General features: G+C 34.2%; 5 protein-coding genes across 5 annotated transcripts in view; 2 read left to right on the plus strand and 3 right to left on the minus strand.

Moving 5' to 3' along the window:
• The window catches only part of LOC145976327 (uncharacterized), a 30,558-nt gene extending 7,919 nt beyond the window's left edge, over positions 1-22,639 (minus strand). Inside the window, exons 1-3 of the mRNA XM_083107389.1 lie at positions 22,444-22,639; positions 22,180-22,362; positions 21,664-21,801 (exon numbers count right to left, since the gene is read on the minus strand). Coding sequence (XP_082963515.1) covers positions 21,664-21,801; positions 22,180-22,362; positions 22,444-22,639 — 517 coding nt within the window. The remainder of the gene's footprint in view (positions 1-21,663; positions 21,802-22,179; positions 22,363-22,443) is intronic.
• LOC145975609 (SNAPIN protein homolog) lies at positions 5,123-8,510 on the plus strand. The gene is made up of 2 exons (XM_083106205.1): positions 5,123-5,360; positions 5,733-8,510. Exons 1-2 carry the CDS (start codon positions 5,209-5,211, stop codon positions 5,773-5,775), a joined length of 195 nt encoding a protein of 64 aa, XP_082962331.1. The 5' UTR covers positions 5,123-5,208; the 3' UTR covers positions 5,776-8,510.
• LOC145975608 (uncharacterized) lies at positions 7,792-10,537 on the minus strand. Its single transcript, XM_083106204.1, has 4 exons — positions 10,050-10,537; positions 9,199-9,249; positions 8,395-8,430; positions 7,792-8,125 (listed from the first exon to the last, which is right to left on the minus strand). Exons 1-4 carry the CDS (start codon positions 10,064-10,066, stop codon positions 7,831-7,833), a joined length of 399 nt encoding a protein of 132 aa, XP_082962330.1. The 5' UTR covers positions 10,067-10,537; the 3' UTR covers positions 7,792-7,830.
• LOC145975834 (uncharacterized) lies at positions 19,429-20,768 on the plus strand. The gene is made up of 2 exons (XM_083106576.1): positions 19,429-20,024; positions 20,055-20,768. Exons 1-2 carry the CDS (start codon positions 19,452-19,454, stop codon positions 20,310-20,312), a joined length of 831 nt encoding a protein of 276 aa, XP_082962702.1. The 5' UTR covers positions 19,429-19,451; the 3' UTR covers positions 20,313-20,768.
• A 7-nt stretch (positions 22,640-22,646) lies between the features above and the next one.
• Positions 22,647-25,899, minus strand: LOC145975726 (uncharacterized). Its single transcript, XM_083106395.1, has 3 exons — positions 25,772-25,899; positions 25,349-25,493; positions 22,647-24,884 (listed from the first exon to the last, which is right to left on the minus strand). Exon 3 carries the CDS (start codon positions 24,756-24,758, stop codon positions 23,067-23,069), a length of 1,692 nt encoding a protein of 563 aa, XP_082962521.1. The 5' UTR covers positions 24,759-24,884; positions 25,349-25,493; positions 25,772-25,899; the 3' UTR covers positions 22,647-23,066.
• Between the last annotated feature and the right edge of the window lie 239 nt (positions 25,900-26,138).

The raw sequence follows: 26,138 nt of genomic DNA on the forward strand, positions 1-26,138 counted from the left end.
AAAATAAGTAAAATAATTACCCGTCGACTGGATCCTACTGTAGTTTTGAAGTAGGTAGGTTATATGTCCACCTACATCTTCCTCTTCTTCATATTTTTCATCTTCGCTCAAGGCTCTTCGTGCACTAATTATTTCGCCGGCAATATTTAGTAATTTCGCGTCGCCGCCGAAATGCCCCAATTTATATAAAATTGCAAGCAATGTATCGGAGCAGGCACACGCGAAATTCGAAAATACGCTGTAATTATGTTCACTTGTTTCCGTTAATTTGGAAATGTAGCTCGCGGAATTTATCTTTGGAGATAAACTCGCAGCCAACTTTGCACAACTCGATATCAAATTTTTATTACACGCCATTTTTTTTCTTAAAGGAATAACACGCGAGTGAAAATCGTACAAGTTTCCTCGGGCAAAGAAAATCTCGAAAATGCTTATATTCGGTTAAGCGTTGTCCATTTTATATATTTTCCTCCCCACTCAAAAAGGAAAATCAAACAAACCTTTATCAGCGCACGGAGAAGTCCATAAAAAATGTAGAAGTTTGAAATTTTTTGTAGTCGTATATACCGTATTGTAATTATATTTTTCACCGTAGCGCGAATAATCTATTTCATTTCTTATTTTGTTTTTCGAGAAAGCAACTGACGCTAAACATTTTGCTAATTACCTTAATTAAGTAATGGTTTACGCATATGATTTCTTAAAAACTAGGCGTAATAAAAAAAAAATTTGTAATTATTTTATTTGTCAAAGATTTTTATTTTGCGTCGACCATAGCTATTGCACGAATATAATAAATTTTTAAAATTATTTGTTTCTTTATAAGAAAAAATACACGTTTAATGCTAATAATAATAATAATACACGACGTGTTGCTGCGTGTTCGCAGTAAAGGACAGAAGGAGATATTGGGAAATATGTTGAAAACGTAGTAAAAAGTACTCTGTGAATTTTTTTTTTAAGAAAAACTTGTTATGTTATTTATTATATTTTATCGATGTACATTTATTTATTGGTTTTCATAAAATTTTCGTTTTTGTAAAATCGCACGAGAAATTTCATTAAATTTAAGCGAAAGTATCTCTACAAATATAATGCTGAAATATACATCTAAAAATGTTAAATTATTAATTTGAGTTCGAACACTTTGTTCGATTTGTTCATAATTTCCTTTAATTGTGAGTTTTATAATTTCGCAATCTATGTACGATGAGGGAAGTTTTAATTCTATTTCGTTTATTATATAGTTAGCACATGTATTGACAGTATCAACGATATTAATTAATTGCGACAAATGCGTATCTATGCATTTTATAATATTTTCCAAGCCGAGGAAAGTAACTTTCTGCATCACGATAGCGGTGTTATAAGTTTTTCGTTTCTTCGACGGAGGTTGTTCTTCCTTCTCGACATTACTCGCGGAATATTCGTTGGTTTCCTTGTATGCCACTAGAATAGCCCTCGAGCCATAAGCGCTGGTAAAGTTGATGGTGATATTGTTAATAATAATCGGATTTATTCCTCCCGTTCTTTTTTGATCGTCGTTCAAATACTGTCTCATATGTTCCATGCAGGATTGAAATTGCTGCCACGTGTCGGAGTCGAGACAAATCCCATCGGCATTATTGCTCGTTAATTTAATAATTGGAACAAAACAGTCTTCCTTCGTCGATTGCAATCCCACTTGTATCTTCTTAGTGAAGGATGAATTAAGTCCGTATGTTGTTGATAGCAACAAATGTCGGTTTCTTCCACCGTTGCCGATTTTATTGTCTCCATTTCCCGGCTCCTTAATATCGCAAACATGCGAGGATTTCACAAAACTGGCTATTTCCGTCGTTCCAGCCATTACTATTAATCACTCGAAACAAACTCGAAAAATGTACTGTGCAAAAAATAATCACAACAACAACGTTAGCGTATTTGCGTAGAATTTTTCTTCTTCGCTCAAGACTTAACTGTTAACGACGAAATTCGAATGAATACACGGTTTGTCCTCGCGCTTATATTACTGCTTCTCCCACCTAAAAAAAATCTAAGCAAAAAGAGTGGGGGGAAATAATATGGGTAGAAGTGAGCATAAATGCGTATTCAAACAAAATATTTTACAATAATCAAAGAAAAATACCGAGAAACTTCTATAAACGTTTCTAGAAACTTCTAAAAATTTTCTCTAAGCTATATCTCGAGTGATTCACCACGGGAAAAATATTGGGTGTAGTTCCGAAAAGGTCAAACCCCCGATTTTGCTGTCATCACGTATACTTACGTATTTTGATGCGCTGATTACGAAAATGATAGTTAAAGTTACCGACTATTTCATTTTCATGGTGGAAACCATAAAAAATCGTTAAAAATGACGTTTTTTGATTTTATTTTATCAAATACTGAAAATTTAAAAAAATGTTTCAAACAAAAGTTGTAGATCTCTTCGAAATATGCATTTTATGTCCTATTCATTTTTACCATACAAGTGATAGTTCTCTAGAAAATCAAACTTAAAGATATATCTCATCACACTACGATATGCTGTGTACGATAAGTTAACTTTCCTTTGGCATTACCCAGAGCTAACGACGTGGACGTAGAAAGTTTTTGTAGCTCCTTGTTTTTGTTTTTTTGTTTTTTTCTTGTTGCTTTTAATTTTTTTTGCTTTTGATTTTTTTTTTACTTAAAAACTAATGTTAGATGCTATTGTAACTGCTTTCATATATATATGTATATATTTCTTTAATACGTTACATTTTTCCTGGATAACATTTTTTAATATCAATAATTAATTGTTTGAAAGGATCTTCATTCAATTTTCGAACACGGCGACGCCACAAAAATTCGCATAAATGTTCTGCAATATTCTCCTGATGAGCACCACGAGATAAATGTCGACGCATCCAGCGCCAGGAAGACTCAATATTCTGAGTATGAGCACCAGTTTCAGGGTCTACAAAATTCTCAGAATGATTTACCGTTTTATGAACATATCCGTGCTTATCCAAATCGATATAACCTTTCCAGCAATCTGTATGAATCTCTGTTCCAGGTGCCACATGTTTTTTTATCAAAGCTAGAAGAGTATCTTTGTCCCTTTTGTTGTCTGGGCAAATTTCAAGCCGATAATTAGCAGAATGTCCACGATGAATCATTCCAAGAATCCATGACCCCTCAACGTCCTCGTTCATATTTTCGACGACCAATCTTACATTCGTCAATTTCTACTACTTTACCAACACCTCCTAAAAGATCTTCATTTTCGAAGTGCTCATCAAGTGCAGCCATGCAGACTTCTCGACAAAAAGAAAATCTATCAGCTACAGTTTCACGAGATATCTGTTGCCCATCACAAATGCTGCTTTCTCGAATTGTTTGCTCAAACGTCATATTGACCGAAAAACAATACGTTATAAAGATACATGCTGCAGGAGAAATATGGCATCTCTCAAACCATGTATTTTCAGCAACAGTTGCAATATGTCGATATTTTCCTTTTTTCATACAAAGAAATTGTCCACAAGCATGCTGTGATTCTTGTAAAACCATATATTTTTTATGAGTTTTACAAAATTTTTGCGTCGGAATCAAACCAATATCTCTAAGCCATTGGAGAGTTGAGGAACGATTTTGAAGAATAGACGCCAATGAGAAAAAATTATACGTTCTGTCCATTTTTTTATGATAAACAAAACAGAAATAAACTTTTAAACAACCAGTGTTAGGAATGGCAAAGCTCATTTATCTATAATAAATATTAAAAAACCTTAAAAGGCAGGCTAAAGCAAATCAGAACTTAAAGATTTTGAACAAAAAAAATAGAAAAACAACTACTGCAATTGTCACAAAATTTATCTGAAACCAAATGCTGCTTTGCTGTAAAGCTCTATATACACTCTGACTTAGTGAGAAGAGTAGAAAGATATACAATATACTGGAACCTTTGGCGTGTGAACTGTTCGAGACTGTCCGCAGTTTCGGCCGATTTTTGATCCCCCGCACTTGTTAGCTAATATACTATAGTGTTCAAATACATGTTTCCTAATCGCGGAGCCCGCCCCTCGGAGCGGGGAAGGCGGTAGGGCGCGCGTTAGCGCGCCCGTTAAGCCGCCTTCCCCGCGGAGAGGGGTCGGGCGGCACTGTCGGTAGCGTAGCCCAATGTCTATCGCCTAAGGTAGTTATTTTTTAGCGGGCCGCAGGCCGGTGCGGCGAGCGAAGCGAGCCGTATCATTTCTTTTTAGAGTGTTTAGGCGGGACCGTGGTCAATCGGGACCGTGGTCAATCGGGACCGTGGTGAATAACAGTAAAAATGAATAGCACATAAAATGTATATTTTAAAAAGATCTACAACTTTTCTTTGAAACTTTTTTTTTTTTAATTTTCAGTATATTGATAAAATAAAATCAAAAAACGTCATTTTTTAACGATTTCTTTTTTTATGGTTTTTACCATGAAAATGAAGTAGTCGGTAACTTTAACTATCATTTTCGTAATCAGCGCATCAAAATACGTAAGTATAAGTGATGATAGCAAAATCGGAGGTTTGACCTTTTCGGAACTCCATCCAAAATATTTAGGGGATGTTTTATTAAGGAAGATTCGAATGATAAATTTATCAAGAGACACGGTAGTGTCTTTGCTAAGTCCCAGCGTAAGCAAAAAATGCACTCCGTGTATTATTACGCGAGTCGGATTGAGAGTATAACTCGATATTTTTATTTCTCATATAACCGCTCAACGGATCGAGTTCTTAATAGAATTAATCGATAGCTTGGGTTTAAATTAAATAATAAAAGTGTTTTTATTTTTGCGCTACGTGCTCTGTAAACGGAGATATCATGATGCAAAGTCTGAAATGTGAAAATTTCGATTAAGAAACGTCGTCATGGTCGTCATCAACTCCTCTTAACGTAACAAAGAAAATACAGAAATACGTTTCCAACGTCTGCCACAAGAATGCGCTAGCAGTGATTCACGCGACGCAGCATTAGTAGCGCTCTGTGGCGTTAACGGTGCTTATAAATATGTTGTAAAAGGTTAAGTGTGTCACTTCAGGTAATTATATAAAATAATTAATAATATACATATAACATTTATATATTTAGATTAGATTGTATCTATATTATTATTTCAGATTATATATATATATATATATATATATATATATATATATATATATATCAAGAGACACGGTAGTGTCTACTTCACTACAGCTATAACATGGACGTGGACACAGCGAGTGACAATACATCTATCGACGACAAGGTAGATGACTTTTGCGAAAATCCGACGCGGGATGCATTAACGGAAGGTCTTATGAGTCTCTTGAAACTTACGGTGGATCAACTGGACGAGAGAATTCGCGCCACAAGGTGACGTCAAGTTTTCTGTTTTCAGCGCGCATGCAATAATAGTAACATTTATTTTTCGCGTTTCTTCTTGCAAATTTACGTATATTTATTATTCTTATATTTCTTTCACAGTATGTACTATTTATTGCAAAATATATGTTTATTCATCGAATTGTAACGATAAAAAATTGCGATTTACTTACACAAGCGACATATATATCTTATTGTTACCTATTTTACAAGAATTCTTGAGCATTTTGAAAATCATTTTCAATTTTCATATATAATTATTGGAATGTTATAAAAAATTGTGCTTCTATCATGTACTACAAGTTGCGTACAAAAGTTGCGAAGAGTATTATTTTTTATGCATAACTATTCTCTTTGTTATAGGATATGTCAAATAGAGCTGAAGCAGCGGATTGTTATTACTTAACATTGATTACTTTGCAAGTTTTATAAAAGAAATTTCTTACAATTTTCACCGTAAATTTTATGGAAACTCCAGTAGTTAATTTATCAGATGAAGAACTTAAGACAGTTTATGATCCTTCTGAGGATTCGTATCTTTTAATAGATGATTTGGAAGAAGATTTAGACATTCTGCATGCGATGAAACCTGTGATTTGTTTAGAAATAGGTAGTGGTTCTGGTATAGTCATCACAGCTCTAGCAATGGCATTGAAAAAATATAATGCTCATTTTATTGCAATTGATATAATCATTATAACATAGAATATTGAAATTCAAAATTTCAAAATTAAAAATAATTTATGCTTTGCGAAAGAAAATTAAAAATGAAAAATAGTTTATGCAAAAGCATAGAAAGAAAAAATCATTATAACATAGAATATTGAAATTCAAAATTTCAAAATTAAAAATAATTTATGCTTTGCGAAAGAAAATTAAAAATGAAAAGTAGTTTATGCAAAAGCATAGAAAGAAAAAATCATCATAACATAGAATATTGAAATTCAAAATTTCAAAATTAAAAATAATTTATGCTTTGCGAAAGAAAATTAAAAATGAAAAGTAGTTTATGCAAAAGCATAGAAAGAAAAAATAAATACTCTATGCTATGATGATATTACATACACACACGCACACGCATGTACACATATACAAACATATTTTTATATCATCATAACGTAGAATATTTAAATTTTCAAAATTAAAAATAGCTTATGCTTTGCAAAAGGAAATGAAAAATAAAAAGTTGTTTATGCAAAGCATAGAAAGAAAAAACAAAGACACATTTATAAAAAATATTCTATGTTATGATGATACACACACACACACGCACAAACGCACACGCACAAACTAATCATGGAAGAAGTAATGGAGTCAGTAATTGAATTATCGTCATCGTTACATGTTGAGGCTGAAGCGATTTTAAAAGAAATCATCATAACATAGAATTTTTAAATTTCAAAATTAAAAGTAGCTTATGCTTTGCAAAAGAAAATTAAAAATAAAAAGTAGTTTATGCAAAGCATAGAAAGAAAAAACGAAAAAACACATTTATAAAAAAAAATATTCTATGTATGATGATGTACACACACACACACACATATACACACGCACACACACACACAAACATATTTTTATATCATCATAACATAGAGTATTGAAATTCAAAATTTCAAAATTAAAAATAACTTATGCTTTGCGAAAGAAAATTAAAAATGAAAAGTAGTTTATGCAAAAGCATAGAAAGAAAAAATAAATACTCTATGCTATGATGATATTACATACACACACGCACACGCATGTACACATATACAAACATATTTTTATATCATCATAACGTAGAATATTTAAATTTTTAAAATTAAAAATAGCTTATGCTTTGCAAAAGGAAATGAAAAATAAAAAGTAGTTTGTGCAAAGCATAGAAAGAAAAAACAAAAAGACACATTTATAAAAAATATTCTATGTTATGATGATACACACACACACACACACGCACACGCATACACATTTAAATATTAATAAAAATTAAAAATATTATTTCTATAACGGGCTGAGGTTCTTGGATTGGAACTTCGGCCTCGGGCTCGTCCTCTCGACCGTCCCGCTCTAGCCCATCGTGCACGCGGTTGTTCTACAATAAAAGAAATATTTTAATGTTATTTTATTTGAATATAATATTTAAAGAAGAACTGCACGGATTAACTATATTGAAAGTTAATAAATCTAATTTTAATATATGTACATTCAGATTCATGAATTTAACATTACGCAAAATACTTTTAGCCTTTTAAAATATAAAAATAATTATTTGTGAATTAAAAATTTCTTTTGTAAAATATAATTTATACGACACAAAAATTCATGAAAATACAAATTTTAATTCTATAGAAGGCTAAAAATACTTTGGGCAATGTTAAATTCATAAATCTGAAAATGTAATAGATTTATTAACTTTTAACATAGCTGATTCATTTAGCTGATTCCTTTATAATTAACGTGCCAATTATATAATTCAAAATTATTTACCTCTTACTTGCCCCGCTGTCGTTATCGGTGACGACGGCGGCGGTGGCAGCGGTGACGACGCTGACGGCGATGGCAGCGGTGACGACGTTGACGGCGGCAGTGGCGGTGGTAGTGATGCCATCGTTGGTGGCGGCGATTCTTTTTGTGTTTCCATTAATTTTTGTGTTTCCATTAATTTTTGTATTTTTTTTTTAAGTATTATATTTTCTTTTAAAGCCGCTTCAGCCTCAACACGTAAAAAGGACGACAATTCAATTTCTGGCTCCATTTCTTCCATATTGTAGGTTCTGAAAGAATGGAAACATATAAAATATATATTATAAAATATGTTTAGAAATGATAGTAGAAATGATAGATAATAAATGATTAATCTTCATTTTAATCTTTTATTGTAATGCATATATGTATTGTGTGTGCAACACAAATATGAATTACAATAAAAAATAAGTAATTACAATAAGTGAATTACAATAAAAATAGTAAAATAAATTTTTATTCCCTTGTTATCTATCATTTCTTACGCATATGTATTAATAATATAATGTGTTACACTTACTTTTTAGGATTTTCTTCATTTTCCTTTTCGTTAGATCTGAAAATAGAAATGTATAAAATATATTGTACAATATAAAATATTTTTGTATTACAATAAAAGATTAAAATAAAAATTAATTCTTTGTCATCTATTTTTATTATATATTTCTATATTTTTATTATATATATGTATTACAATATGTATTACAATAAAGTGTTAAAATAAAAGTTAACCAAGTATTGTGTGTGCAATACATATGCATTATAATAAAAGATTAAGATAATAAAATATTAAAATAGATTATAAAACATTTTTATAATGAAATAATAGATTGTTATCTATCATTTCTATAAAAAATTTTATAATATTTTATTATTTTATATATTTTATGATTTTAATCCTTATTGTAATGCATATGAGTTGCACACACAATACTTGGTTAACCTTTATTTTAATCTTTTATTGTAATACATATATATGTGTTATACGCAGAAGTACATATAGTTACGTATCGCAACAACTAATGGTTAGTTTTAATTTTAATGGTCTATTTTAATCTTTTATTATAATGTATTTGTATTGCGCATGCAACATATAGTAATATATATGTATTATAACAATCATTAGTTATTGCGATGAGTAATTATATGTATTTGTATGTATAATACATATATGAATTATAAGACATTTAAATAAAAGTTAAACAGTATCATGCGTGAAACATATATAATAGAAGATTATAATAAAAGATTGAAATAAAATATATAAAATAATAAATTATATTATAAAATATCTTTATAGATATTATTAATAATCATTGCTTACCTTTTGTGAGTTTCATTATCATTAATTGCTGGTTCTTTTTCGTTTCTGGAACTGTAAATGTATAATATAAGTTATAAAATATTTGTATAAAAATGATAGAAAACGTATTGGTTTATCTTTATTTTATTCTTTTATTGTAATACATATGTATTGCATGCACAACATATACATATTACAATAACGAATTAAAATAAAGATAAACTATTTCATTTCTATAAAGATCTTTTATAATATTTTATTATTTTATATATTTTTAATCTTTTATTGTGCATATTTGTTGCGTGCACAATATTTAGTTAACTTTTATTGTAATGCATTTGTATTGCTATATGTTGCGTGCACAATACAAATGTATTATAATAAAGGATTAAAATAATCATTAATTATTGCGATGAATAACTATATGTATTTCTGCGTATAACATATATTTTATGTATTATAATAAAGGGTTAAAATAAAGATTAGCCAAGTATTGTGCATGCAATACATATGCATTATAATAAAAGATTAAGATAATAGAATAATAAAATAATAAATTATAAAATATCTTTATAGAAATGATAGATAAGTGATTAATTTTTGTTTTTATCTTTTATTGGAAGTGAAAATATATAATATAAATTATAAAATATTTTTATAAAAATGATAGATAACGTTTTGGTTTATCTTTATTTTAATATTTTCTTATAATATGTATCACGCGTGCAACATATAATGTGTGTATTACGATAAAAGATTAAAATAAAGGTTAACCAATATTATCTATTATTTGTATATTAATAAAATTTATATATATATATATATATATATATATATATATATATATATAATGTATTTATATTCATGCTTACCTTTTGCGATTAGCCATTGTAAAAAGTGGAAAATAACTCACTTTTTCTCCGTTCCATTTATATATTCAATGATAAATTAGATAAGCAAAGCAACGATTATTCATTAATGGATTTATAAGTATTAATTGTGAATAATAAATGTAGATTTCTAATGACATATTGATTTGTAATTATCCGTTATTTTTGCAATAAGAATAGCAAAGAAGTTTGAAGGATCTGAATATCTATATAGTAAGCAAAGAGGACCGTCGAATTTTAATGAAATATGACGGGGGTGGTGGCGGGTTCTTTGCTCATTTATTTAAAGATGTTTAACATATAGTACAAAAAAGAGTGATATCCCTAAAAAAATTACCCTTTTAAAAAAAAGGTAAAAAAAGGTGCTAAGTCCGCGTAAAAAACAGTATATGTATTTGCAAAATAGTGTATTATTAACTGTAAAAAACTATTGTAAAAAACCTGTCTCCAAAATAGTGTTATTTTAAAACTGTAAAAAACTACTGTAAAAAACCTATCTTCAAAATAGGATTATTTTAATCTACAAAATAGTTATTTTAATCTGCACAAAATAGTGTTATTTTAAACCGTAAAAAATTGTTCTACAAATTATTTTAATTTTGTGTAAAATTGTATATCCTACAAAAATAATGATATCAAAAAAATTGCGCTAAGTGAAAATAAAAACTTATAAAAATATTTTAACCAAAAGAAGTTATATAAAATGTTGTTTTAATTTTCTACATTATATCCTAGAAAAATGATGATATCCAAAAATTACGCTAATTGAAAATAAAAACTTAAAATATTTTAACTAAAAAAAATTGTACAAAATAATTGTTTTAATTTCCTACAAATAATATTAAAAAGTTGCGCCAACTGAATAAAAATTTTCACTATAAAATATACATTTCTTTTTTATTTCCAATATTAAAAGAAAAATGATATTAAATGAATTGTAATATATCTATTATAAAAAATCGTTGAAAATATGAACAATCATATACATTGCAATAATCATATGCATATATCCTGAAAAGTTTAATTGAAAAAAAAAAAAGGAAATGATAATACAAAATACAAAATTAAAAATTATTAAAAAAATTAAAAATTAGAAATTAATAAAAAAAAAATAAAAATTTATATAAAAATTAAAAATTAATACATATAAAAAAATTTTAGTTAAAAAACTTAGCGCTGCTACGTTGAATAATGTGCTAATGAAATTAGCAGCGCTAAGTTTTTTAACTAAAATTTTTTTATATGTATTAATTTTTAATTTTTATATAAATTTTTATTTTTTTTTTTATTAATTTCTAATTTCTAATTTTTTTAATAATTTTTAATTTTGTATTTTGTATTATCATTTCCTTTTTTTTTTTTCAATTAAACTTTTCAGGATATATGCATATGATTATTGCAATGTATATGATTGTTCATATTTTCAACGATTTTTTATAATAGATATATTACAATTCATTTAATATCATTTTTCTTTTAATATTGGAAATAAAAAAGAAATGTATATTTTATAGTGAAAATTTTTATTCAGTTGGCGCAACTTTTTAATATTATTTGTAGGAAATTAAAACAATTATTTTGTACAATTTTTTTTAGTTAAAATATTTTAAGTTTTTATTTTCAATTAGCGTAATTTTTGGATATCATCATTTTTCTAGGATATAATGTAGAAAATTAAAACAACATTTTATATAACTTCTTTTGGTTAAAATATTTTTATAAGTTTTTATTTTCACTTAGCGCAATTTTTTTGATATCATTATTTTTGTAGGATATACAATTTTACACAAAATTAAAATAATTTGTAGAACAATTTTTTACGGTTTAAAATAACACTATTTTGTGCAGATTAAAATAACTATTTTGTAGATTAAAATAATCCTATTTTGAAGATAGGTTTTTTACAGTAGTTTTTTACAGTTTTAAAATAACACTATTTTGGAGACAGGTTTTTTACAATAGTTTTTTACAGTTAATAATACACTATTTTGCAAATACATATACTGTTTTTTACGCGGACTTAGCACCTTTTTTTACCTTTTTTTTAAAAGTAGATATTACGGGCGGGGGTATATCTGAATGTTTAATTTAAAAAAAATGTGAAATCTTATCAGATTTCTTAGTCGATACGGTATATATGCTGTTTCAGCATGAGAAAAAAATAGGTTGAGGATTTAGGATGAGGGTTTCGCTAGGGTAGATTCAAGGTGAGAATATTTTCCATATCTTCCTAAATTATTTGGAAAGAGAATTGTTTTCTTAATCACTATTGCAAATATAGCGGGGTTATTTTAAAATGAAAACCATTGACAGTTATCTTAAGATGAGATTATTTTATTGGATGTCTCTAGTTTTTTAACGTGTGTTTAGGGTTTTAAGAATCTCTAGATATTATTATTATATCACGGGGGGATAGTGTTTGTCTGAGTCAGCTATCGGTTGATTCATAAAATACGAGTATGTACAGGTATTTTGTAATTTAGGCGATACATCGATTTAAAATATATTTTCCAGAATTTAAGCATTTTATTTTTACTATAAGCGTATATGGAGAATCAATTATAAGCTCATTAGCGTTGGTGCTCGCGAAAGTCGCCGATGCGAGCCTACCCTCGCGCGAATACGCTTACTCGCGGTCGCGCGTCGTGTATCGTCTAATCAGCGGTGCTTTCCGCTCGCACGCGTAACAGAGAACGCTAGCGCGAGCACGTGGCCGGCGCGGATGGGGCCCCACGCGAATAAGCTTATTTTCTTCTTACATTCCTGTATAATATTCGAGGAGCATGCGCATTTTTTTCTTTCTTAGATTATTGTTGTTAAGTATCGTCGTTTACTTTTTTATTTATGAGATTGTTCCTAAACGCGAAATCGATTATTTTGTGTAATGGACGTGCGCTGGAAACATCCTTGGACGTCGATCGTCTGCGGTCCTACGGGATGCGGGAAAACAATTTTCGTGAAAACATTTCTTCGACATTTATCCCGCATGTCCGATGTCCGATTCGAGAGAATTTTATTTTATTACGCCGAGTGGCAAAATGCGTATCAGTGCTTACATTGCGACACGGGAGAGAGAGAAGAAGAGAAAAGCGAGAGCAAATATAGCGATAATTTTTTAATAAAATCGAGGAAAAATATAATCGAATTTCGCGAAGGGTTACCGCGTCCGGAGGATTATTCTAACGATGCGCTTTCTCCGAAATTGGTGATAATCGACGATCTTATGAGGGAATCGTCTTCGTGCGACGCTATCGTGGATCTATTTACGAAAAGAAGTCATCATAAGAATCTCAGCGTTATACTCATTTCGCAAAATCTTTTCCATCAGGGACGTGGACAGCGCGACATATCTCTCAACGCGAATTATATAGTAGTTTTCAAAAATCCGCGCGATCGTGCGCAAATTCGTCATTTAGCGCGTCAGGTATATCCCGACGATCCAAAATTTATGGAAGAAGCGTACTACGACGCTACCTCGAAGCCGCATGGATATTTATTGCTCGATTTGAAACAATCGACTCCAGACGAATACCGATTTCGCACGTGTATCTTTCCGGAGGATACTCTACATTACGTCTACATACCACGTAAATCTGTCATTAGAGCCGGAAGCGTATAAAAGAAAGGTATTCGCAGCCGCGAGTTGTAGTTGTGCGATTACGACGCAATGGTGAAAAAAGCAGACCCTAACAAAACATCATCGACAGCGACAGCGAGGAATTTACCGAATAGCGCAATAAAGACTGCAAAACGTTGCATCGGAGAGAGGAACCTGTGTCTCTTAAAAACTCTATGCTATTTGAAAAAAAATCAAAGAGCGGCGTTCTTACGCGATGCCGACAATAAATTTGTAAAGTGTATTCAGGAGTGTATTTTCAATACGCTCGAAGGTAACGTACCGCTCGAATCTAGCGAAAAAAAGCGCTTGTCCAAGCATAAAACGACTTTACGGCGCATCGCGGCAAAGCGGGGTAATTTGAAGACTAAAAGAAAACTATTGGTACAACGCGGAGGATTTTTACCCTATATTATCGGTCCTATACTCGGAGCTTTATTATCACGGATTATCGGCGAGTGAAAAGAAATACAATTCTTTATATTCTTTGTGAGGAAAAATAATAATATTTGGAAAAGTATTAAAAATGGAAAAGGCTAAAAAAATGGTTTTAATTTCTACGGAAAATCTCGAAAAAATGCAACGAATGCAGCAGCAGCAGCAGCAAAATCAACAGTCGGAAAATGTTAATAATACGGAAAATGATAATAATAAATCTGTACGGACACCGGGAACCCCTTTATCGCGACTCGATGCGGAGATGTGTCGTATTCTCAATCTCTCGACTCCCGCCGACGAGGGTGAAAGATGGAAAATGTATAAAGAAGTACTTCAACGTTATCTTTACTTTGTTCGGGATGCAAAGAAGCGTTTTCGCAAAGATTCGCGTGGGGCTTTAAACGGCGACGCCGATGATAAAACTGAGCAAGACGAGGACATGTACTTGGAAGATGACGATACCGAAGAATTTAGGCGTACTTTAGTTAGTAGCGTTGAAGATGGAGGAGGAGGTGACGCTAATAGTTTCGGAAAAAAACGCGATCAATCGGCGGAAATGATTAAAAATATAATCGAAAGTGTGCCGAAAACTTATCGCTACAAAGCTCACACGCTATTGAAATATTTACTCGATGCTCCGTCATCAAAGATCGGTTGGGATAGACAAGGACTCGTGACTATAAACGGTGCGGTTGTAACGGGTTCGAATATTAGCGATCTCATAAATGACGCGATACGCGAGAGAAAAACAGTAAAAGCAATCGGAAGAGTTCAGTTTGCGCGATTACTGCAGGACATAAACACACCTTCCAGTCTCATAGGAAATCGTAGTTTTTTACACGTAGGCAAAATAGCTCGTCGTATTAAAAGCAGCGAATTAGCAGCTGTTACTTCCACTCCGAAAACTCGTCGTTCACGCAGCAGGTTAAACGAGACGGTTGTATCCGAAGGAGATACGGTATTTATATCTGCCGATGAGGATGAGGATGAGGCCGATAAAACATTAGCAAGTAAGGACGAGAATTCCCCGACGAAGAAAGCAAGAGATTTATTCGGTTGGAGCAAATTCTAATAAGATGGAACTCGAAAAATTATATTACGATCCTTCGCACTACGCGGGTTATTCAGCGACGGTCAATTTATCACGAGCGGCTAAGCCGAATTTCTCGCGTAACGAGGTTGTCGACTGGCTTAAATCGCAAGACGCGTACACGCTGCATCGTCCAGTACAACGAAAATTTCCGCGTTTACATTATAACGTGACAAATATCGATGATTTATGGGAGGCTGATTTAATCGATCTTCGTAATCTTAAGAGTTATAACGACGGATATTCCTATCTACTGGTGGTTATCGATGTACTTAGCAAATTTGCTTGGGTAGAACCTTTGCGCGATAAAACTTCGGCGTGCGTGATAAAGGCCTTTCAGAACATATTCTCGAGAAACAAAAAACGTTTACCCGTTTACCTACAAACCGACAAAGGTAAAGAATTTATCGCGAGCGCTGTACAAAAATTCTTAAAAGAAAAAAACATCCGATTTCGTGTAGCGCGAAATCCCGATATCAAAGCAGCTATAGTCGAACGTTTCAATAGAACACTTAAGGAGAGGATGTGGCGCTATTTTACACATAAAAATACTCGCTGTTATATCGATATTTTGCAGGATATTGTTCACGCTTACAATCATACTCGTCATTCTAGCATTAAAATGCAACCAGCGATCGTTACGTTGGAAAATGCGCGTATCGCGCGAGAAAATATGAATCGACGTTGGAATATCAATGCCGAAGATGCTGAAGGAAGAAAAAATCGCGGGCGCAAACAAAAGTGTAAATACAGAGCGGGCGAGCTCATACGCATTAGTAGAGCAAAAGCAGCGTTTGAGAAAGGATACGAGGCGGGATGGAGTGAAGAAATATTTCGAATTCATCGCGTTCTCGAATGGAGAAGACCTCCTGTATACGAACTAAGCGATTTACAGGGCGAGGTTATAGACGGGATTTTTTACGAGCAGGAATTAACGCAAGTTATTAAAGACTTACGAGAGGGAGAATTTATCGTAGACCACGTGATAAAAACCAAGGGACGGGGCGACAATAAACAATTACTAGTTAGTTGGCGGGGATATCCTTCTAAATTCGATTCTTGGATATCAGCCTCGAGTTTAATATCAAAATGAGAGGGGAAGAATTTCACATAATCCTCCCGAGTAATAGTAGCATGCGCTATTTTCCGGAAAATAAAACAACGTGTTTCACCACCGAATTACCTCAGCGTATAGACTTAAGCGGTCGTTGGGAAGTAGCGCTCACGGAGATCCAGTTTCCGTGTAGCTTTTTACATATACGCCCTGGAGAAGGAACAATAAAATTTATCGATATTAATAAGAGCATCGATGCGTTTTCTCATGCGGATGTCGAAGTATCACCAGGCGTTTATTCGAGCGTACGCGATATTATAGAGACAATGAATGACGCGTGCAAACCCGTAAAAGCCCATGTCGTTTGGGAATTAAAAGCTGGTGGTAAAGTTGTTATGAGACTTTCCTGCAAAGAGAGGAAATGCGATATGGAACATCATGTGCATTTTTCCGACAAGCTTTGTCGTATGCTCGGTTTTGATTCACGCTGTGGAACTTCGAACGATCTACTACCGATCTACTACAATCCTGACATTCCTCCTTCTTCGAGCATTGCTTTTCCAAAATTTCCTTTTGTACTCACGGGTGACGACTATATAATAGCCGACATACCAGCTAGTTTGTTGCGAGGTATTCCAGACAAACTTTTCGTGCTACTGCGACATTTGCGAACCTTATATTACGGGCGATGTACAATCGCCTCTTCTTCGAATAGTCGCGCACGATGCACGAAACGATTATCCGTTTGCATCCACTCAGATAAAGCATTTTTCGCCCGCGCAATACATCGCGCTGCGGCGAACGAGTTTCCGTACGATCGAAATAGATATAAGAGATCAGCTGGGGAAGAGCATACCATTCGAATTCGGAACGTTGACGGTAACTTTGCATTTTAGGTGTATCGATTAGATATTATAAAATACACGGAATCCGCGAAAGAGAAAAACGCATTTGACCGTTCATTATTATTATTATTATTAATGGACTATTACTCGGTATATCGCGACGAATTACAGAACGGAGGCGGTCGCAGCGGCGGAATCCCGCGAGTTTTCGTCGGATCGCCCTATCAGCGCGGTCACGGAATCGGCAGTTTTCTCGGGGGATTATTCAGACGCGTACTACCATATTTAGGTAAAGCCGCGCGAGCTGTGGGAAAAGAAGCTTTACGGGCTGGCGTTAATGTAATCGAAGACGTCGAAAACAATACGCCATTTAAGGTAGCGGCCAAACACCGTTTTGAAGAATCGCGAGACAAACTCAAGAGAAAAGCCAAAGAAAAAATAAGTATTAATGAAGGGTGGGGGAAGGGGGGAAATAAGTAAGTTCTAATGAAGGGTTCGGGATATAAGTCTGATGCGAAAATGCATGTAGCTCAGTTCCCTTTTGTCGGGCTTGATAATCACATCGCACGATCCGCAATAACATCGGCTCGGAAGCGACGATGGACGAGTAAGAAAATCAAAGCGGTTGGGAAAAAAAGAACGAGTACAAAAGCGCAGAGAAATAAAAAGAAGAAGAAAAGTCGTATGGTTGTGAAAAAAAGACTTAAGACGTCTGCGAAACGACGTAAAATCGGTAAAAAACGTACCGTATCCGATATATTTTCTTAAGCGGTTATATTCGGAGCATTCTAATTTAACGACGGTGGCGAGCGACGGACGACAGCGAGCAATTTGCGATAAAGAAATATGTCTTTTCTTCACACGCATTCGAGCGAGTGTTTAAAGAGCGAACTAGATCTCTTCTCTCTACCACCTACGCAAACTAGCATCGAAAATTCGCAATGGATTCATTACAAACCCGTGACCTCTCTCTCGGACGACTCGCCGATAGAATTCGTCATCCCCGGAGAAGAATATTTAGATCTCACGCACACCATGCTGAGTCTTCATCTACGTGTAGAAACAAACGCCGATTCCGCGAGACAGGCTTCAGGAACAAGCGCCGAAAGAATAGCCGTAGGCCCTGTAAATCATTTGCTTCATTCCATCTTCAATCAAATCGACGTGTATTTCAATCAAAAGCTCGTGTCGCCTCTAAACAACGCTTACGCGTACCGAGCGTACATAGAGGCGTTGTTAAATTATTCTTCACCCGCAAAAACTTCCCATCTAACTTCCTGTCTATGGGACATGGATGCACCCGGACACATGGACGATCTGTTGGAAACAAATCCCGGCAATCCCGCTCTCGCGAGACGCGCTCGTTACATTTCCGGAGGAAAGGCGTTAGATCTCGTAGGACATCTCCATTGCGACGTTTTCAATCAAGACAAATTTTTAATTAACGGTGTAGAAGTACGGTTGAGATTCGTTCGTTCGAAAGATTCGTTCTGTCTCATGGAAAGTAGCGGAACATCGAAAATTCACATTCTCGACGCTACCTTGCTCGTTAGAAGGGCGAAAATAAGCTCGGGTTTGTTACTCGCGCATGCTAGAATGATGAGTAAAGTTACAGCCAAGTATCCGCTCACGAGAGTCGAGGTTAAAACATTCACGATTCATAGCGGCGTTATGGGTGAATCGTTAGATAATGTAATACTCGGTCAATTACCGAAGCGAGTAATAGTCGGTTTCGTTAGTAATAAAGCGTTTAACGGTGACAGAAAATTAAATCCGTTTAATTTCAAGAACTACGGAATAAATTTCTTCTCGCTGTACGTCGATGGCACGCAAATCCCCAGTAGGCCTTTGCAACCAGCTTTCTCCGAGGAGGAACCGCTTTACATCGAAGCTTATCAAACGCTTTTCTCGGAAACAGGTATTCATTTTTTGAACGAGGGAAATTCTATAAGCAGAGACGACTATTTCAAAGGATATACTTTATTCGCTTTTGATCTTACTCCCGATCTATCCGCTAATTGCGCTGGACATTGGAATCTCGTCAAACATGGTAGTTTACGATTAGAAGTGCGATTCGTAAGAGCACTTTCCGAGACGATTAATTGTATTATCTATGCCGAATTCGATAATGTCATAGAAATCGACTCGTCTCGTCAGGTCATCGTCGATTTTTCGGGGTAAATTTTTTATAGACGCTTAAAATTGTTCCCCCTCTACTTCGCTCAAAACTCCGACATCAGTGCGCAACGTTTCGAAAAATATTCAGTTTCGTTGGAGACACTCTCGGCGTCATTGTTTTACATAGAGCCTCGCGTCGAATCACATAAGTTTTTTTCGTAAGATGGATATAGTCGTCGATATTCAGGGTTTCCGCGATGCGAAGAAAAAGTTTATCCCTAAGGAGGTTGCTGTTGTAGCGATTGACGCTCCAATCGTCGATCATTGGATTATGATACCGACGCATTCGTTTGCCGAATTACCTGAAAAAATAAGACAAGAAAACAACTGGCTCACGCGAAATCATCACGGCATTGAATGGTTCGATGGCGAAACTAATCCGAAATATTTTACATCGCAACTGCGGCAAATTACAAGATGCGTGCGTCACATTTATGTTAGAGGAAACGAGAAAGCGAGTTATTTGAGGAATCTACTTTCTAGAAATATATATAATTTGGAAGGCATCTCACCGGCATTCAAAAATCTGACGGTAGAAGAAGAGTGCGGACATCACGGATTTCGAAAATTCGGAATCTTTCATTGTGCATTACGCAACGCTTACAAATTAAAAAGCTGGATTGTTGCGCAAAATAATTTCAGCAGCGACGGAGACAGCATTACTCAAACGACTTGCAGTTCTCCCGAAATTTTGATAGTAAGCGACGACGACGACGACGATGAAAATGAAAATATTAAAGCACAATCAAATAATAAAATAGAAAAGAAAAATCTGCAAAAAATCGAACGTGCGGCTATTAACCGCTCCGCGCAAACAGAAAATCCGTTAGCTGTACAACCCGAAAACAAGCCACCAAAAGAAATTATTCAAATAATACCGCTTGTTCGCTCGTCTTCGCTGCAAACAAATGGACTCTCGCGAAATTCTGCAAGCATTGCGTCAGCTAGATGTCAAACATGTGGGAGTCTATCCTGCCGACAGATTGCCGATGGCGTGGACGAGGTCGACGGCCATCGTCGCTAATACGGACAATCATAATCGCCCTGGAGAACACTGGATCGCTTTCTTCCTCGACGAAGACGGTACAGGGACATACTTCGATAGCTACGGAATACCGCCCTTGTATCCGGGTTTTTTCCTACGTCTCCGGCGAAATTCCAACATTTATCGATGGAATACCGAACAACTACAAGGGCTTTTCTCTCAAACCTGCGGACTCTACAGTTGTGTATTTTTATATTATATGTGCAGCGGTTACGATCTCGATGGATTTCTTAGTCTTTTTTCCGAAAATTGCAAATATAACGATCATTTAATCGTAGAATTATTTCATAAAATTTTTCTTCGCGAAAAAAAACATGAAAAATATAATGTTAATTAATAGCGTGTTTAATTGTAAGAAGATATAAAAAAAATTTTTGCGAAGTACTACGAATTGTATGCGGGTATATTAATAAATGTGAAAATTTTTTATCTTAATTCGTGTTTAATACTTTTAACTTTTCCCTTCTTCCTTTATAACACCCCCGCCTTGCGTTCAATCATCCGCATGTTCATCTTTTTACCTCTGTAGTGCAATGTAGTCTAATTATAATAATTATAATAATTATAATAATTATTGTCTCCTACTGAGATGCTTTGTCTCTTTTTCCGATAAAGTGCGTCATGAACCGTTCGAGCGGAGGGGGCTTGTTTCGATATTCCATAGCGGGCCCCGAGACGGAATGGGGAGGTAAGGATTGTTTCCTCGAGACATATACCAGCTACCCCGAAAGTCGGTAGGTGGGGGGGTTCGTTCTGCCAAGACGTAGCGAGAGCGACTAAGGGCTAGGTAACGGGAATTTGACTCGGAACCCTATACAGGTGGGCCAGGACTGGAGTGGGAGGAGGATTGCTTCTTCGAGTCTAGTACCGCGGAGGTAGGGAAATAAAAATTTGATAAATCGGCGACACAGCCGGCGTCGACCAATCGCAGCTTTGGGCCACTATGGTGCGAGCCAATCAAACTCTGGACCACTATGGTGCAAGCCAATCAAACTCTGGGCCACTATGGTGCAAGCCGATCAAAATCGAGACTTCGGGAGGTGGGGCATTGTTTCCACCAATCAGAACGCCTCCCTCCACTTCACCTGGCCACGCCCACGGCGCCAGGAGCCGAGTGGTAGGGGTTTGTTTTGACGCATCATAGTGGCCCATATCTACTAACATGTATATAAACATATAAAAGTAATAATTTTACTGTATGCATACAGTATTCCTTACATTCCAGATTTTTCTTGTGCGTTACTATAAAGACAAAGACTCAAAACATAAAACATTGTCTTAAAATTATAAATCAACCATTCTGCTCAGACGGTCTGAGTCAGACCCTTACTTATGATGTCGTGCGACTTTGTGAGCTGTTTTGATCCTCTTGCCTCTACGACGTCGTGCGAGTTTTGAAACTTTTCAGATTCTGATATCTCGCCAAAGCTGTTTGGAATCGGTGGAAGATCTGATAATATATTTCGACCTAAAAATCCAGATTTGATTTTCGATGATGTTTCGTTGTCAGTTGTATATACAATATGCGTTGATGTATAGTAAAAAAGTCTGTTTACAGACATGATGTAAAACTATCATTGAGATTTCTGCACAAGGATTTACAAACAGCTTCATCTTAATAGCTCAAGATGGAATGCACAAGAGATAAGATGTGAGGATTTGCAATTCATAGGGATTTCAAGTTCAATTTAATAACTGTATAAGTATAAAGTGCAAATTACGAAATGGATTTAAACAGGAGAAAATACACTACAGATTCCCCTAATGGTATTCAAAAAATAGATGACGAGACATCACAATCTTTAAAAAATTTGTTAAATCAGATTATAAAATGGCTAAAACTTACGCAGCTCTCGTGGCTTTTTTATCCGCTTCAATGTTTTAGATTGAGTTTCATTTTCATCATCGGATGAGGAGCTCGATATTCGTCTATTGGGTATCACTTTTCTATGCCCTTTCCCGAGTTGGTCATCGTCAGTAGTTATATAATTTGCATCTTCCGCGACCTTTCGAGCCTTTTCAAGAGACGCTGAAAAAAAGTATTTATTATAAATAGAAACTAGAAATATCGCAGATATTTCTTTATTCTATAATAAAGAAGTATGCCTACTGCAAAATTTTTCGATGGTAACAGGCAAGTTATCCCATAACTTTTTATCTGGTTCAGATTTTTTTGCTATTAGCGTACTGACATTTTTACAATTTGTCGGCCACCAACATGACGGTTCATCACCATTTGTTTCAAGCCAATTGGATGGTACTTCGGAAACTTCGTTGTTATTGAATGTTACGACTGCATACGCCATGCGAGGAACGATCTTTTCTATTGGATTGAATTCTAGATAATTAATGATTATATTGCAATAAAGGAATCACTACACTTGAAGTGGTTTCCTCAGGATTTTGCAATTTCAAACACTTTCTCTGTATTTGCGATGCTAACAACGTAATCCGTTCTGATATAAATCTTTTGTTAACCAGAGAGATGCCAAATTTCTGAGAATCGCACGGTACTGAAAAAAATGACCTCGTGTTGCTATACTTATTTCCTCTTATGTAAAGAACATTACTGTCGCTAAAAATTTTTGTTACAATAAAAATCGAATCATCGTTCAATCGGCAACAATTCTCATAATCCTCTGTTGAGATGAAAAATCCATCGAACTCGAGAAATTTGATCTTTATTGCAGACTTCGAATAGTGTACAACTGGATACGATTTGCGGTATTGAGTTTAAATAGGTAGAACATTTTCTTCTGTTATACGATTAACGATTTGATGTAATGGTTTTTGCGAATTCTTAACCTGTTTCTTTATTGCCTGCAAACAGTTTTCGAATTTAAACGCACTGAATTGATCTAAGCAGCCAAATCGGGTTACATCAGAAGCGAGGTGCACGAGATTATGTATATTATGCGTAATGTTTTCCGAGCCATACAATTCTCCATAATGCAAAACGAACCAGCGCAATAAAGATTGAGCATAATCATTCATAACTAAACACAGTTTACGATCAGCTAAAATACGGATTGCTACGCTTAATGAAAGAAAATGATTATACAAATCTTTCCGCAAAACTAATTTCAAAACCACGGGGCCAGTGTAAAGAAGAAACTGACGAAACTCAGTAGCCTTCCATCTATCAACATCGTTAAGACTTCTCGGTTTTCTGCTAAATTCTTTAGTTATGAAGCATTTCATTGACTCTATAATTTTTGACGCAGCCTGCAGTTGTTCGTTAGTAAGTCGAACATTTTTAGGGCCTTTAATCCAGAATTGAAGAAGACGTTTGGTAACTCTCAAGCATACAAGATGCATATAGTCTAAAACAACTTGGGAAACCATACCTATATTTAAATTTAATAAATCTGAATAACCCACATGATGCTCAGGCTGTTGTTGATGTTGAAAGGAATAATCGGTTCTTAATTCGCTATCTATTTCAGGAAATGTCATGCGATGGCCCAATGCATCTCCTTCTTGAATACATTTAGAACATCCAAAGTATCCATTGTGACCTTTCGTATAAGTGAGAAACGACTTTGCAGGTGCATCGCAAACAATTGCCTTGATACTTACACAACATTTATGATCATCAACATTAAGGCCGTTTCTAAGAATTTCAGTCATGTCAATGATAAATTCTTTCAGATAAATATTAGCATCAGCAGGTTTCTTGTCACCATAGTATATGCCAACAACGATAGGCTCGGTGTAGAAATCAGTTTCGATTGATACTAAAATTGGCCAAAATTGAGCTCGCGAACTTTTGAACAAAGGTAAACCGTCACAGTTTATATTTATTTCTATTTTATAGGGGATAACTTGAAAGTACTTTGCAATCGAACGTTTCAGTCCATCTGTTAGTCCGAAATGCACGTAATAGCCATCATTCATTGGCTGAATCTTATACGATGTATTTCGAGGTGTTTTCATAAGAGTTCGAACATCTATTGGTAAATCAGAATGACCGTGCAAAGAAAGAATTTTTAATAATGCATTCACGCTTCTGTGTGACACGTTATTTTGTACAGTCCAACAGCGCAATTCGTCTGATAAACTTACATTGACAGTACTTGGAATGTCACAATTAGTTTCAACGAAAAACTCATTACTAGAGTCACTTGACAAATATTCCGCTATATGTTTTGTCCCAATATCAGCAACATCGCCCGTGTGAATAAAGACATTGCTTTGAGTTATAGGAATATCAAAATCCGTGAAAAAAGCTGATAACTGGTCGTTGTGTATCTTATTGGCAATTGAATAATTGAGTGGACTGACACGATCGATATGGCAACTATGAGATAAAAGTGTTATATGAGAAGTAGATGGCTGATTATGATCTGTCAAGTACCGTGCGATTTGTGCATTGAGCAATTGGTTTTTTCTACGTTTAGATAATGAGGCAATATCTTTTGGCATTTTTGAAAAAACGATCCAGTAAAAAATACTTGCTACTTGCTATCATACATTTAAACTTATGATGGATAAAAAGGTAGTATAGGTGTATAATATTGAAGATATTGAGTGCAATTACAGTTGGAAAATCTGTAAGATAAAGAGAAATAAGAAATAAGAAATGATAATAGTTTTAAATATCAACAGTTTTCTCTGTAATTTGCCTGTACACTATTATGACGATAATAGAAAGTGTTTGTTGGTATTAATTATTAGTAACTAAAAAGAAATTGTAAGTATTCGTAATTGTGTGTGTGTGTATATTCGTAACAATGTATTATTCAGAATATGGCAAAATGTAGTAGCGTGTAATAGATGAAACAAAAATAGAAACCCAGATTGCCCAAGTATAATTATCGTTTTACTGTCTATAATGGTTTATGCGAATGCAGTTGGCTTTTAACTTCGGCTATTTGGAAGCTACAAAATACAAAATTAGGTAATAAAATGCAAAACGATAGTTAGACTTGAGCGAGGCTAATCTATTTACAAATGTGGAACTAACAATGAAATGAAACAAGAGACAATAGTTCACTTAATTATCACATACGTACCTGATTAATAATGCGAGCTTTTGTAAATTGTGCTTATATTATGAATTATTCCTTATTATATTATATCTCATCAATGCCCCTTCTACTTTCTGGTAGTGCGAAATCATCTATAGAAAAATTTGTTTCTTGCACAAGTGCGAAGAATCTGTGAAATACATTACTAAGATTAAATTTATTTGCTGAGCTGTAACTATACAATTCAAGTTAGAAAATTGACTGAGAAACATATGCTGAGAAATAAAGAGCATGCATTTTTAATATGACTCGAATTATAAATGTAGTTGAATTGAGGTTATGAGGTTAACGCATGTGCCAAAAGCGATTATGAGTAATTTTAAAATAGACAAATTCTCCGAGATTCTTATAGAATAATATTCTATCAGCACTATATACATATATACATCCTTCAGCATATATACATACCTTTCTTTAAGACGCTGTCGTACACGTTTTGCCGAGAGAACAAAGAATTAATTATTCTCTCACGTTGTTACACATATCACACGTCTGCCGTTCTCAGCCCTCTATACTGCGTTCAAAGAACGAATGTCCCTCGGTCTGCGCATAGGCGGCAAAGTGGGGAGATCGTGGCGCGTATTATTCAGTGCCGCATACGTAAATACACGCTCGGGCACGCTTGAATCTCAGCTTAAAAAAGTGAAATAATTGAAATAATTAAATATAATTGAAATATAATTGAAATGATTAAAATAATTAAACTAATTTCTTTAAAATATATTAATAATAATTATTTTATAACTAGGTCCGATGCTTCGGGGGCCTGGTGCCA

Source organism: Camponotus vicinus, unplaced genomic scaffold, assembly GCF_025532165.1.
Source record: "Camponotus vicinus isolate PSW18456_S1 unplaced genomic scaffold, iyCamVici1.0 SCAF_8, whole genome shotgun sequence".
Taxonomy (NCBI): Eukaryota; Metazoa; Arthropoda; class Insecta; order Hymenoptera; family Formicidae; genus Camponotus; species Camponotus vicinus.

Bases quoted from the DNA above. Each gene is read 5' to 3' on its own strand.
- LOC145975726 (XM_083106395.1), bottom strand. From the start codon at position 24,758: ATGCCAAAAGATATTGCCTCATTATCTAAACGTAGAAAAAACCAATTG.
- LOC145975834 (XM_083106576.1), top strand. From the start codon at position 19,452: ATGGATATAGTCGTCGATATTCAGGGTTTCCGCGATGCGAAGAAAAAG. The intron at 20,025-20,054 runs AAAGCACAATCA...AAAATAGAAAAG, and splicing joins ACGATGAAAATGAAAATATT to AAAAATCTGCAAAAAATCGA.
- LOC145975608 (XM_083106204.1), bottom strand. The intron at 8,431-9,198 runs GTAAGCAATGAT...TTCTATTTTCAG, and splicing joins GATAATGAAACTCACAAAAG to ATCTAACGAAAAGGAAAATG. The intron at 8,126-8,394 runs GTAAGTGTAACA...CCATTCTTTCAG, and splicing joins AATGAAGAAAATCCTAAAAA to AACCTACAATATGGAAGAAA.
- LOC145975609 (XM_083106205.1), top strand. From the start codon at position 5,209: ATGGACGTGGACACAGCGAGTGACAATACATCTATCGACGACAAGGTA. The intron at 5,361-5,732 runs GTGACGTCAAGT...TCTTTGTTATAG, and splicing joins GAGAGAATTCGCGCCACAAG to GATATGTCAAATAGAGCTGA.